Genomic DNA, 14,082 nt, shown 5'->3' on the forward strand with positions numbered 1-14,082 from the left:
TCTTCATAAATTTAAACAAACATGACATTTTTCTTCCATTTTAACTTTTTACACTTTATAGAAAAACACTATTTTTCTTTGCAATCATTAAACAACATTTTATTTGGCAACAAAAAGTAAACCAAAATTGGCTAAAATATTCATCACTCTGTTAAAAAGCGAAAAATAAACACACAAAAAGCTACAAAAACATGTAACCATAATATCTCAACCAAAAACTCATGGAAGGATCATAACAACTAACAAACCGCATCAATTATCGTTATATAACCAAAAGTTCTTACCATGTCCAAGTCCAAAATCTTTCTGAATTCTAATATCATCATTGCAAAATCACAAATCCGTTGGCTTAACTTTTTATATATGCATACACATTTAGCTCAAAAAATGTGTAACAAATGTATCAAATCGTCATATCATATTAAATATTTGTTTGTATTTGTGTTGGATTTTTATTCTATGCATGATACATGAACAAGCTGTTCCCTGTTGAGCATGCAATAAGATTGGTTTTCGGGTGCCATGATATATGCAGCAATTTGGACTTTAAGTCACAAGAAAATTCGTTGTTTTCTGAAGCATCGTGACCTGAAAAGCAATGAAGCCAATGAATATAAATTTGTAAACATATCAATAAATTTAGAATATTAGAAAAAAGAATTCGAACCTTGTTTGTAAAATCCACGTGTCAAGTTACTCAGTGATGATCTTCTGGCCCTTGAAACTGATTGCTGTTGTCGCTTTCTGAAACCAAGGCCCATAAGAAATGTGAAGATATATGCCCATGTTTTTTTTTTTTCTTGTTGAGTTTTTAATTTACAGAATGATGAATTGTAAAATTACCAAAATGGACATTTGATATGAATTATTAATTTTCAAATGTGAAAAAGTTATAATCAGATAGATTACCTATAAGAATGTCTGCTAGCTTCCAGTGTAGTTCCATCTTCAGTTCCAACTCCATTAGAGAATATTCTCATGTGATTGCTAAGTCAAATAACAAGTGGATAGAGCTGCATAAGTTTACAGGTCAAAATGCAAGAAGAAGAAACTTTTGCAATGGATATAAGATGATACTCGAATTTACCTATATGACCCTGTCGCAAAGTGATTCCCATCTCCACTAATGCAGCAATCGAACTTGTCAAATATGGCGTCGTTATTATACAAATCGCATAACTGCATTACGGAATCAAGCACATAAATTAACTGATATTCTGATTCAATTATTTTAGGGTTAAAATATAATCAAATCAATCGTGTCTGTCTGACCTTTGGGCGAAGATGCTCGTGAATTTTATATGTCACAACTGGTGACGTCGGCATACGCATATCCCACAGCTGAAAAAGTAAGAAAGCATCCATAGCTATAAGTACAAATACGATCTTAAGGGTTAATTTGAATAACCGACCTTTAAATTCATGTAGTCGCGACTTAAGATGTGTCTTCCATCTGTTGCGAATTTTATACTAGAAATTGATGCTACGATTTCTGTAAAGAAAGTTTTTTGCACTCGAGATTCCGTATCTTGCAACCTGTAAAGAACGATTTCTGTAAAAAAAAAAAAAAAGGCAATTTTTGTTTAGAAAATAGGGTACAATGAACTTACATTGTAGCACTACGATCGCATAATGCTGATTGTCGCATGTCTACTAGCCGAATAAAACCCCTTGAGCTGCTATACGCGAGCAAATTACAATGCAGTAGATGAAACTCTGCTGATGTTATAACCTCTGTCGTGAAGTAAACATAACATCATGAGGTGAATACAATTTTCAGTGCTTAAAATATACGAAATTGGAAGAATTTCTACCTGTAAGATCATCCATGTTTGATGGCTTCATGTCAATGATATTGAAGCATTGGTCGCTCACCTCAAGGTTCCACAAATTAATCCTAAGGTCATCAGCAGAGATAAATGTCTCCCCATCACTACATAAGGCACACAACACCATATCAAATACTAGTTAGTAGAAAGAATCCTTGTCATCCCATTTCACGAAATAGCAAATGTACTCTACTCATTTTTATCAATATAAACAATGTACTTTAAGTTTAAAGATTAAATTACCTATTATTAGAGATAGAGTTGATATTATAATCATGAGCATGCCCAAACATCCTCCGACATCTTGCAATAGCACCATCCACAATATTTTCACCCTAAACAAGGAAATTGCAAGTAAAAATATTTTAGGAGACATTTTCAAATCTTCATTTAAAGGCCTATGGATAGGTTTTATAATCAAATAATTAAGTGATGTGTAAATGTCGGTTCTAAAATCCATATAAAATATGCATCATTAGATTTTACAATTACTAACATTCATATATCCTGTAGAAGAAGGGGAGACATTTGTCTTGATATTATCTATCCATTCTAGCTGGTGACCATTAGCAACCGATGATTTAGATTCATGGCTAAGAAAACTGCTTTCAGACAAAAGAGCACTCTCTGAAGAAACACTACGAGTAAGATCCATTTCCTTCACTTTCTTGACTTTTCGTTCCTTAATCTGGCTTTAGAAACAATAAAATGTATTAGTGTCGCTATATTTTCAAATTGCAAAGCACGATTATCATAGCAAGAGTTAAAAATTTTGAGAAGATTATACCTTCCAAAGTTTGATGGTCTTGTCGTTTGTTGAGAGCATAAAGAGTGATCCGTTCAAGGTCGTGCACCATTTCAACTTGTTGATCTTCTCTTCGATTTCCACACTTTTTAAATAATCAAACTGTGAAACATATAATAGTATTATAATCGCAATTTGAATGAAAATATACATGCACGTTTGATTGCATATGTGTAATAAGAATATAACACCTCGGGCTCATGACTTTGGAATTCGGTCTTGTATCTATACTCGGGATGCTGTATGACCACATCATCCGATCCTTCTGATGCATTTCTCAAATGTTGCTTACTTGTCACCTATGATTACAAACAAACAAGAAAACATTATTTAAGACAGATAAAAAAGAAGTAGTAAAATCCATACAAATTCGGTTGTGTTTGTTAAACAGGACAAGACAGCATAGAACTAAATAAACTTTCTAGGCTATTTTTAATGATGAGGATAAGTGACATTCAAGAATGAATCCTCTAGGATGAGACATTAAATTGCAATTGCTGCCTCATTAAGAGCATGGGTGCATTGTCAAAGCACATTGACATAAGTTTTGGTCACAATGCAAACCAAACACAGTAAAACTGGTCGGCTGACGACAGAACAGTTTGTGACATGACATGGCAGAACAGACTGTAGTGTATTGACTGCGGATCAGCCGACCAATTCTGTCATGTCATGTCACACACTTGTAATGTCACAAACTTTGCTAAAAAGAAACAAGAATGTGGTCCTCACATCTTTACTAGCTTTAGTTTCGAAAATCACAACACGTCCTCCTCGATCTCCGACAGCAAGATAATCACCGCTCTTGTCAAATTCAATAGCAGATATGACATCAACTGAACAAGAACGAATAAAATTAAAATCAGATACATGAAATCTTGACCACAAATTCTACATTGGAGACCAAAATTTTTTTAAGAGTGCACTTCTGTAATTAATCAGAATATGAAATCTTTGACCACCATGATTGAAGCCATTAGTGCTTAAAAATCTATACACAACCTCAAGGCCAGAACTAATTAATAATATCTCTAGGAATGCAAGTCCTCCGTATAGTAAACGAACTTAATATCCTTCGAATAATGAAAGTTATAAGAGAAAATTTGAAGAATTACTGTTTTCAACGTCTTCGCCTGGACGACGTTCGCCGAAAACCTGAGAAAATTTCCAGTCGAGAGGTGAAGAGGAGTTGGCCGCCGTGGAACTCATTGCGTCTTCTGTTCCGGCGGAGAAGCGCATGTGATCGGAGAGTTCTACAGGAATTTGTAACCAACGTAACTGAATCTGCTCAAGATTATTCTTATCCACTTGAGTTTCTCCGAAATTCAATTTGGATTCTCGTTAGCCACGAATGTGATTTTGTCGTCTTGTTCTTGATTCTGGAATATATAGCCGTGCTAAACAGCGCCGTCTATGCGCATTGTGCCATTGTTGATGACGTTGCGCAGGCGGGCCACTCTACCAATTATGTAGATTTTTTTTATATAACCCCTTTTACTTTTGCAACTGTTTATCATGAAAACATTTATTTTTCTTTTTCTCAAAATGACCCCTAAATTGAAAATGAATAACTTCCGATTAGTACATTAGTTAATTTTAGGGAATATGACTTATTAAGGTAATTAAATTTTCGGTATGTTTACATCTGGATAACAATCTTTTTTTTGTACACATGTAGGTAACAAACTTGTTGGAAGTGTTCATATATGACCATTATGACCTGCTATAGCAGGTTAAATCCTAGATGTGAACGCTTTCAATAAGTTTGTTACCTAAATGTGTACAAAAAAAAATAGTTATCCAAATATGAACATAAAAATTAAATTACATGAATGGTCTATGTGGTTTGGGGGAATTTGTGTTTTTGTTCCCTAACTTATTTTTTTAACTTGGATGATCCTTAGTGTTTATTTTTGTTGCACGTTTGGTCCCTGTTTTACCTAAAAAGACTATTGTGCCCTTATTAATTTATTTTTTAATTAATTTTCTTATTTATGTATTTATTTTTTACATATTTAAAAAAAATTAATAGACCACACATATTTGTATCTCCTCGGATGATCCCAACTGTTTATTTTTTAATTAATTTATTTTTTTAACTCGGATGGTCCCTATTGTTTAATTTTGTTACGAACATCGTCTCTGTCTTACCTAAAAAGACTATTATGCCCTTATTAATTTTCTTGTTTATGTACTTATGCTTTATATATTTAAGAAAAATTAATAGACCCCACATATCTATATCTCCTCACCATCCCATCTTTCATCCTTCTCAACTTCTATTTATTTTTCATATTTAGTGATATCGACGTCTTTATCATCACTTCTTTTTTCGGTCCTTCAACTTCGTCAAATTAATACCACAACCCACTAAAGATGAAGAGACAGTAGGTTATGGTGTTGGTTCGCCAGAGTTGAAGTACCAAAAAAAAAAGATGGTAAAGACGTCGATGTTACTAAAGATGGAAAAAAATAGAAGTTGGGGAGGATGAGAGTTGAGATAGTGACTAGTAAAACCCACATTTAAATTTCTCAAATGTGGTTTCAGGTTTACGGTGAGGAGATACATATATGTGGGGTATATTAATTTTTTAAATATATAAAAAATAAATATATTAATAAGAAAATTAATTAAAAAAAATAATAAGGGAAAAATAGTCTTTTTAGGTAAGACAGAGACCAAACGCGTAACAAAAATAAACAGTAGGGACCATCCGGGTTAAAAAAAATTAATTAAAAATAAACAGTATGGATCATCTGAGTAGATACAAATATGTGTGGTCTTATATTTTTAAAATATGTAAATAATAAATACATAAATAAAAAATTTAATTAAAAAATAAATTAATAAGGGCACAATAGTCTTTTTAGGTAAGACGGGGACCAAACATGCAACAAAAATAAACAGTAACGACCATTCAAGTTAAAAAAAATAAGTTAGGGACCAAAAACACAAATTTCTGCAAACCACAGGGACCATTCGTGTAATTTAATTTTTACTTTTCGTGTTGTTCATATCTGGCTAACTATTTTGTACACATCTAGGTAACGAACTTGTTGAAAGTGTTTACATCTAGGATTTAACATGCTAAAGCATGTCATAATGGTCATATGTGAACACTTCCAACAAGTTTGTTACCTAGATATGTACAAAAAAAAATAGTTACCTAGATGTGAACATACCAAAAAGTTAATTACCTTAATAAGTCATATTCCTTTAATTTTACATATTCTTTTTCTTTCAAGCAGGACCATAACGGGATATGAGTAGGATAGGATATGAATAAATTATTAAAAAAAAATTAATATCAAAGAAAATTTTTAAAATATTTAAAAGAGTCAGGCGGGCTAGGCGAGTCAATGAGTAAAACGCCCTAAAATAACACTATGGTTATAAAAGCAGGGCTAAAACACGACTTTGCCTTTTTCTCCAGACTCTTTTTTTTTCTACTCATGTCTGATTATGATTTGCTGATCATAATACTGCTTCCATGAGGATACTATGTGATATTAACGAATTAGCCTTGCATTAGGCTTATAAATAAAATGAAGTATAAGGAAGTAGACTAACCAGAAAGGTGAATCCAAGATTGTCTTGTAGTAAAACTTTGATACTCCAAATTTATTTCAAACTATTTATTGCAGAAGGATTTCTTACAAGAGGAGATTACAAGAGAGAAATATAGAAATGGCTCCAGGCCTGTCTCAAACATAAGAGAGAGGCTACATAAATAGATTAGGAGGCCACAAAAACAAACAAAACCTAAATTATTACATTTAGCATTGGCAAACAGCTTTAAGAAAAGTAGAAATGACTCTTTGTTTGATTCCCTTGCTTTAATAATATCTGACGAATATTATTCTTTGTCTTCAATAATTTTTGAAGAATATCATCCTCTTTTATTTTGGTCCATCCACTTGTCACCTTGAGTCTATTGTGGTGCTGTCCTTTTTGTCTTGGAAAGATTCTTTCTTTGAGTGATTGATTCTTCAATCATGTCAATCATGCAATCAATGGGGAGGTCTTCTTCTGGAATTTCTTCATCATCTGGTTGGGATTCTCCCGCTAAACACTGTGTTTGGCTGTGGTTATCAACTGACATATTATCTGAAATATCTTCACTTGAACCTTCATCTTTTGCATTTTCATGTTTTGTAAACCGTTTAAGGTTTTCTTTTAATTCAGAACAGTATAACCTGAATGACTTGATTATTTCTTCTTTAGTTAGATTGACCTTTTGAGAAGTTGAGGGGGCTGCTTCTGTCGAGGAGGCTATTTCCGAGAATTTTTTCTGTTCTTGGTATTTCTTAATTTGCTTATTGATATGATCAATTGTTTCCTGTGCATTAAGAATTTTTGTTTCTGGATTTTTATGAAGCATTTTAGGCCAGAATTTGGTAAAGTATGACCTTTGTAGAGAAGGAAATTTGGAGGGAATATAATCCACATATGGGGACCATTTCCAAATCCAAGGAATAGAAAATTCCATGAAAAAATGCATGGAAGATATTGCTTCCAGCCCTTCTGATTTCAAAGGAATGGCTTGGTTTCGGTATCTAGGAGAGACGGGTAACCATTCCCCATATAATCTCCTAAATGGTTCCTCAGGGAGAATATCTATACTTGGGCCATATGAGATCCACCAATTACTGAACCAATTTGGTATATCTTTACTTTGGTTATAAACCTTTTCACATACTTTAAAGAACCAAGTTTGTTTTCTTTGAGGGTTCTCATATAGGAAGGCTTTATGAAAGCTTTCAATATAATCCCAGTATGTAAATTTCATTGGTATCTTCGAAGGAGGGAGTATAAACTCTTTTTCTTTAAGGGTACTTAATCCCCATTCCTCAGGTGATATGATCTTTTTGATAATGGCTTTGCTAAAATTGTAAACACTGGTATTACCTCCGGATGTAAAATGAGAAAATTCAACTGATCCAGTTATTTTCAAAATATTCTCATAATATAATCTTTGTTTATAAGAATATCCAGCGTATGTTGCTATATCCAAGTATCTTGTCATTAAAAACCATGGATCATCATTGTTTTCAAAATAAAGCATTATATCTTTATGTTCTAAGATAATAATATTATCTCTATGAGATGATTCCTTATATTCAAAATTATCGTTGATGGTTTCACCATCTGTGATCATTTGGGCGATACTAGGAATATTTTCCTTTTTTGATTCTAAAAATGCTTTAAACTCCTCATATAATGGGCTTCCAGGAATTGGAAGAGACTGATCATTTGCTTGTGATGAATTTCCAGGTCTATAAGAACTGCTTGAAGCCGAAGGATTTCCTCGACCTCTACTATAACCACCCCTGTATGAAGGATGGCCTCTTCCACGATTGGAATTCATCCTGCAAATTAGCATGTGGTTTCTGAGATTTTCTTATGAAGATATTTGAACATAATGTTATATCGTTTCATGTCAGTTCTTGTTATCGGTCTATCTTTATCTTTTTTACTTCGTTTGACAAACAATTCTAAGACCTTGATATGTTTACAATGAAGATTATTCTTTACTTGTAATCTTGAGTCACCCATAAGAAATTTACCTGAAAATGTCAATTTAAGAGTAATATAAGTTTGTCCTCAAGATTTTTGAGCTGAATTCTTAAACCAATTAATCTTAAATTAATTACTGTTTTCCTGAAATATGGTTCATTTGTTAAGTTGGTTAATTCAACTTCCGCTTCATTAATTAAATTTTTTGTATTAATGATATTATGAGATAACTGTCTTAGTTGTCTATAACTCATTCAGAAATTCTCTAGTTAAAAAATCGGGAAGACTATTATCACTTCCTTTTTTATATTGAATTTCAAAATCAAAACATGCTAATGTAGCTTGCCATCTGGTAAACATTTGTTTAGAAACATCATGTTTGAAGTCTTTATTAAACATGAATTTAGCTGCCTGACAATCTGTTTTTATAATGAAATGTTGATTATATAAATCGTCTTGAAATTTAAGAATACATTTTACTAATGCTAAAATTTCTTTAGCAGTAGTAGAATAATTCTTTTGACTAGGAGTCCATTTTCCAGAATGAAACCTGACTAAAAATTCATGCTTATTGTTAGGGTGAATTTGTTTTAAAATTCCCCCAAACCCTATTTTAGAGGCATCTGTTTCAACTATCTTTTCCCAATTAGGATTAGCCAAAGATAAGCATGGTAGATTTTTTACTTTGTCTTTTATTCTTTTAACCGCTTGGGTATGATTACTAGTCCAAGCACCAGGGTTCTTTTTCAACCTGTCATAAAGAATTGCACTATCGGTTGATAAATCTTTATAAAAAGGTGATATATAATTCAGGCTACCTAAAAATCTTTGTAGCTGATTTTTATCTTTTATTTCATCTGGGAATTTTGCAGAAAAATCTATACTTCTTTGTATAGGGATGACTTGTCCCTTTTCAATATTATGACCCAAAAATCTTACCTTTGTTTGAAATAAAGACATTTTAGATCGTGATATTACCAGACCATTGTTTATTATTATTTTTTCAAAAGTATGCAGATGATCAAAATGTTCTTGAATATTTTTTGAGAATACTAAAATATCATCTATATAAACAATAATAAAATTGCTATAAGGATTAAATATATCATTCATTATATTTTGAAATTCCGAAGGGGCATTTTTTAGGCCGAATGGCATAACATTCCATTCGTATTGTCCAAAAGGAACATTAAAGGCAGTTTTATATCTATCCTTGGTATCAATTTGAATTTGCTAATACCCTGATTTTAAGTCAAACTTTGAGAATATTAAAGAGTCATGTAAACGATCTAATAAATCCTTCTTATTAGGAATAGGATACCTAATCCATTTTAAGACCTTGTTTAGTGGCTTATAATTGATAACAAGTCTTGGAACTCCCCTTTCTTGTTCTGAATGTTTGTTAACATAAAACGCGGTACACGACCATGGAGATTTAGAAGGTTGTATTAAATTTTTATCTAATAAGGAAGTTATTTCTTTTTTACATATATTCAAATATTCAAAATTCATTTGACATGGTCTTGCCTTGGTAGGAATTTGTTTTTCATTGAAACCTTCTTCATAGGGAAACATAACTATATGTTTTTTTCTTTCCCAAAAAGCATTAGGGTGGTCATTACAAATGTTTAAGGAAAATTGGTTTGTTAAAAGTTTAATTTTTTTCCTGTAATTTAGGTTGTTCTAACTGTTCATCTATTTGAACCGTCCTAATTTCTTCTTTAAGAAAGTTTATTTGGTTTTTCTTAAATTTAACTCATTGACCCAGATAGAGTAAGGGTCAGAGACAAAATTTAATATAACAGGTTTATTCTTATAAGATCCTATAATTTTATTTTTATCAATAGTTAGAGGTAATATCATTTCCAAAAAGGGATTTCCTAGAATCATTGTATTACTAGTCATATTTTTAATTATAGTGAAATTAATAGGTATGCAGACATTTTCTGTACAAATTTTTGCGTCTGTTAGTTTATATCTAATATCTAATTTGGAACCTGATACTTCTCTTAACGTATGTGTCGATTTTTGAAAATATTTCGTAGGTATTAATCCTTCTCTTATGCAATTTAGATCTGCTCCGCTGTCTATTAGGGCAACAAAATTCCTTTGATAATTGTAAGTAATAAATAGATTAATTGTAACATGCCATTTTCTAGATATTACTAGTTCCATTGATTGAAGAAAATTATTATCAGTATTATTGCTAGCACCAGCATCCTGGTTATTTTGTAGTTTTTCTAATTTATTAATTCTTTGATTATTTATTAATTGATCATTTTTTATTTTGGATATATCCTGTTTTAGAGATTGAATTTCATCTTGTAAGTCCTGTACTGTAGGTATATTAGTAGAATTTTTATTTCTTCTTTCTCTTAACATATTATGTACATTTTTCATTGAATAAATCCCTTCTTCTTTTATATTATGTTCCTTGGTATTTAAATTGTCTAGTATTTTTTGCCTTATTTCTGGATCATTAACTTCTTTTAATAAGTCTGCAATATCATTACTAATTACATTTATGGTTAAATCTTCTTTAAATTGAGATTGAATTAGATATAATTGATGATCCATGTTACATGAACATTGTTCTAGATTATCACAATTACATTCAATTTCTTCAGAATCTGAATCATAATTAGAATCATAATCTGTCATGTTGATATCAGAATTATTGTCTGAGATTTCCTCGCCGTCTGACGAATTATCTATTAAATTTATTAATTGAAGTTTTATGTCCTCACTTATATCCATATTATTAATTTGTTTCTTTATTTTTTTATTTCTGCATTTATTAGCATAATGACCGGTTTTTCCACATGAAAAGCAAGTAGGAGGTTTTTTATTTTCCTTTTTAATAAATTTCTTTTTTATGTGTTTATCTTTTCTATTAAAATCGTTATGTTTTCTTTTATAAAATCTTTTTTTTCTGTTGATATTCTTTTCTCTGTTTCTTCTTATTTTTATTGGTTTCTATTCCGAACTGATCACAAAATTCTCCTAATTGTGTTTTTTCATTAAGATGTTGGGTTTTTATTTGATGGTTGAGTTTTATTTCACTACATAGGGCCAAACCTTCCTGTATACAAGTTCCTATTAATTTTCCATATGTGTAATCTTCGTAAGGAATTGTATTATCTATTCTTAGTTGGTTTTTAACTCTTTCAGCAAAAAGATTTGGCAAACCATCTATGAATTTTGATTTCCAATAAACACTATTACAATCATTAAGCTCCATAACTCTACTTAGAAAAGTATCCTTATACCATCGAAAGGACGTAAGAGTTTTACAGAATAATCCATTTAGTAAGGTACAAATGTTTTCAGAATTATCTGACCATCTTCCTGTAAAATGTTCTATTATGGTACAAGTAAGAGTGTATACCACATTGGGAGTAGTTATTCCATTTTCTGTTTTTACTGTATTAAGAATAGCTTGTTGAGTTTTTTCATCAACATAATTGTCCCACCAGCCTTTTAGTTGGCCAGTGAATCCGGCAATTAGCATGTTAGCTACTTGTTTATCACTATTTCCTGTATTTTTAGCAATTGTGCTATACATTAACATTCTATGAATCATATTATATATTTGTCTTTTAATATATCCATCTAGATTCCATTCATAAACATTTTTACCACTGTAACTATTATTAATTTCATATTCTTGTTCCTCGTGTAGGATATCTTGGGGACTTGGTCTTGGATAATAATATAATCTTTGGACAGACTTTCTAGCAAATTTACTGTCGTAATTATTAATTTTATTTATTTGGGCATCATCTATGTCTGACTCATCATCCGAGTCTTTATTTATGGTATTAATGTGTAGTTTTTTCATTTGTTCTTGTATAATATCTAGCATATAATCGTAGTTTTTTAATTTGTAACCAGTAATATTTGGTGGTGGTTGAATAGTAGCGTTTATTTGTTTTTTTTTTTATTATTATCTCTTTCTGACTATTTATTTTTTCTATTTTTTATGTAAATCCATTAATTGTTCTCCTATTATTATAGAATATAAATTATGGAAATTTAATTGTTGGATCATACTATTAATATGATTTATATCTACAGTAAGAGTCTTTTCTTCAAAAAGTTTTTGATAAGCTGAAAATTTTATGGTAACATTGTTATTTGTAATTGTAAAAGGGATTTGAGGTGGAAATATGCTTGTTATTATCTTATCTCCTGATAGAGTATAATCTCTTTCTATGTTGTGAATATCATGTAGAAAAGTATAAGTAAACCAAGGAATAAAATGTATAATCTGATTTATAGAGGATAAATGTTCATAAAATTTATTTTGTATCTCTTGTAACTCCTCTTTAGAATAATTTTTAAATAACCAATCTTTAAAAAATGTCCATTTAGTTGAATAAAATTCTTCTGAAATAATTTTTCTTGCCTGAGAACCAAGGCTAAAATCTATTTTTTTGTCTAAATCCATTAAACTGTAAAATTCATTTCAGAAGGAGTAGATGCCTCCGCCTCATACACAATATCATCATGTATATTTAGATTATTTATTTTTTTGATATCAACAGAAGCACGAGTAGAGGGGACTTCTACCTTATAATCTAGTGGTGATATGTATGAATGTGAAGATCTTGCCGATCTTGTTCGTTTTATTAGGTCATGTTCATATTCTATTTCCTTGTTAAATTCTATAGTAACGGCCCCATCAGAAGTTTGTATAATACTTTCTATATTATTATTTATTAAATGCGTGGGTGGTATATTATCTTCTAAAATCCAGTGTTGGGGAAATTTTATTTCATCCCATTTTATGGCTTTTCTAGTTGTAATTTTTGACATATCAAAATTACTTTCTATTAAAATTGTTTCATTTATAGGTTTATTAACTTTCTTACATTTAGGATTCATCGTTTTTAATGGTTTAAAATATTTACGATAACATATACATATTACTTCCGATCTTGGTAAATAATTATAACCATGAGTTTTGACATTTAATGTTAAAGCTTGAAAAATATTCCTATCAGACAAAGAAAGTTGTAAATTTGGGTAAACATTAAAATATATCGGTCCATGAGACAAACTAGATTCTATTATACCCATTAAAGATTGTTTCCAATTTTTATTTCTAGCATCCCTAAGAACTGCTAAAAAACTTTCAGGTAATCCTTGTAATGTTAATGGTTTAAAAGCAATTTGCACTAAATCAATATGCAAGTAATTATAAATATGTTTATATCTATTAATATCTTGTGGATTTATTAACTGAACTGTCATGTCATCTTCATTCATAGTTAAATTCTATTCTGTAGTTTTAACAGTTTGGATAAAACCTAATTCTTCAAAAGTTCCTAATTCATAAATGAATTTAGGGTGGATACTAGGAATAGTCCATTTATTAAGAAAGTCTAAATTTTTTGGTATTTCATATTCTTCTATTAACTGGTTTTTAATCAATTGTTTATTACTATTTTTAAATCTATTGAATATACTCATAATAAATTGAGGTAATATCACATAGTATTCCATGGCTCTGATACCACAATTCAAGCAGGACCATAACGGGATATGAGTAAGATAGAATATGAATAAATTATTAAAAAAAATTTTAATATCAAAGAAAAATTTTAAAATATTTAAAAGAGTCTGGCGGGCTAGGCGAGTCAATGAGTAAAACGCCCTAAAATAACACTGTGGTTATAAAAGCAGGGCTAAAACACGACTTTGCCTTTTTCTCCAGACTTTTTTTTTTTTTTTTCTACTCATGTCTGATTATGATTTGCTGATCATAATGATGAATTGACAATACATGGTGATATAATAATGATGTGACAAATTATAGAAAAATAATATAAAATGTGCTTTTAATTTTTTTTTTCATTCCTTGAGACTTTCTTATATCGACAACAACGAAACAATTTAGAATAATTCTTTGATTGTCCTCATATTGC

The 14,082-nt window shown here is 30.5% G+C and overlaps 1 protein-coding gene across 2 annotated transcripts; it reads right to left on the bottom strand.

Annotated features, from left to right (window-relative positions):
• Positions 1-288: 288 nt before the first annotated feature.
• Positions 289-3,997, bottom strand: LOC111900682 (serine/threonine protein phosphatase 2A 55 kDa regulatory subunit B beta isoform). Of its 2 annotated transcripts, XM_023896561.3 has the most exons (14): positions 3,750-3,997; positions 3,367-3,470; positions 2,826-2,933; positions 2,617-2,736; positions 2,326-2,517; positions 2,073-2,164; positions 1,815-1,933; positions 1,611-1,734; positions 1,413-1,536; positions 1,273-1,341; positions 1,088-1,179; positions 910-987; positions 668-744; positions 289-588 (listed from the first exon to the last, which is right to left on the bottom strand). In XM_023896561.3, exons 1-14 carry the CDS (start codon positions 3,871-3,873, stop codon positions 458-460), a joined length of 1,554 nt encoding a protein of 517 aa, XP_023752329.1. In that variant the 5' UTR covers positions 3,874-3,997; the 3' UTR covers positions 289-457. The 2 variants fall into 2 exon arrangements, 1 of the variants encoding a protein (XP_023752329.1); XR_002853265.2 differs by lacking the exon at positions 289-588 and having other exon boundaries at positions 673-744; positions 910-1,013.
• Between the last annotated feature and the right edge of the window lie 10,085 nt (positions 3,998-14,082).

Source organism: Lactuca sativa, chromosome 5 (assembly GCF_002870075.4).
Source record: "Lactuca sativa cultivar Salinas chromosome 5, Lsat_Salinas_v11, whole genome shotgun sequence".
NCBI classification, from domain to species: domain Eukaryota; kingdom Viridiplantae; phylum Streptophyta; class Magnoliopsida; order Asterales; family Asteraceae; genus Lactuca; species Lactuca sativa.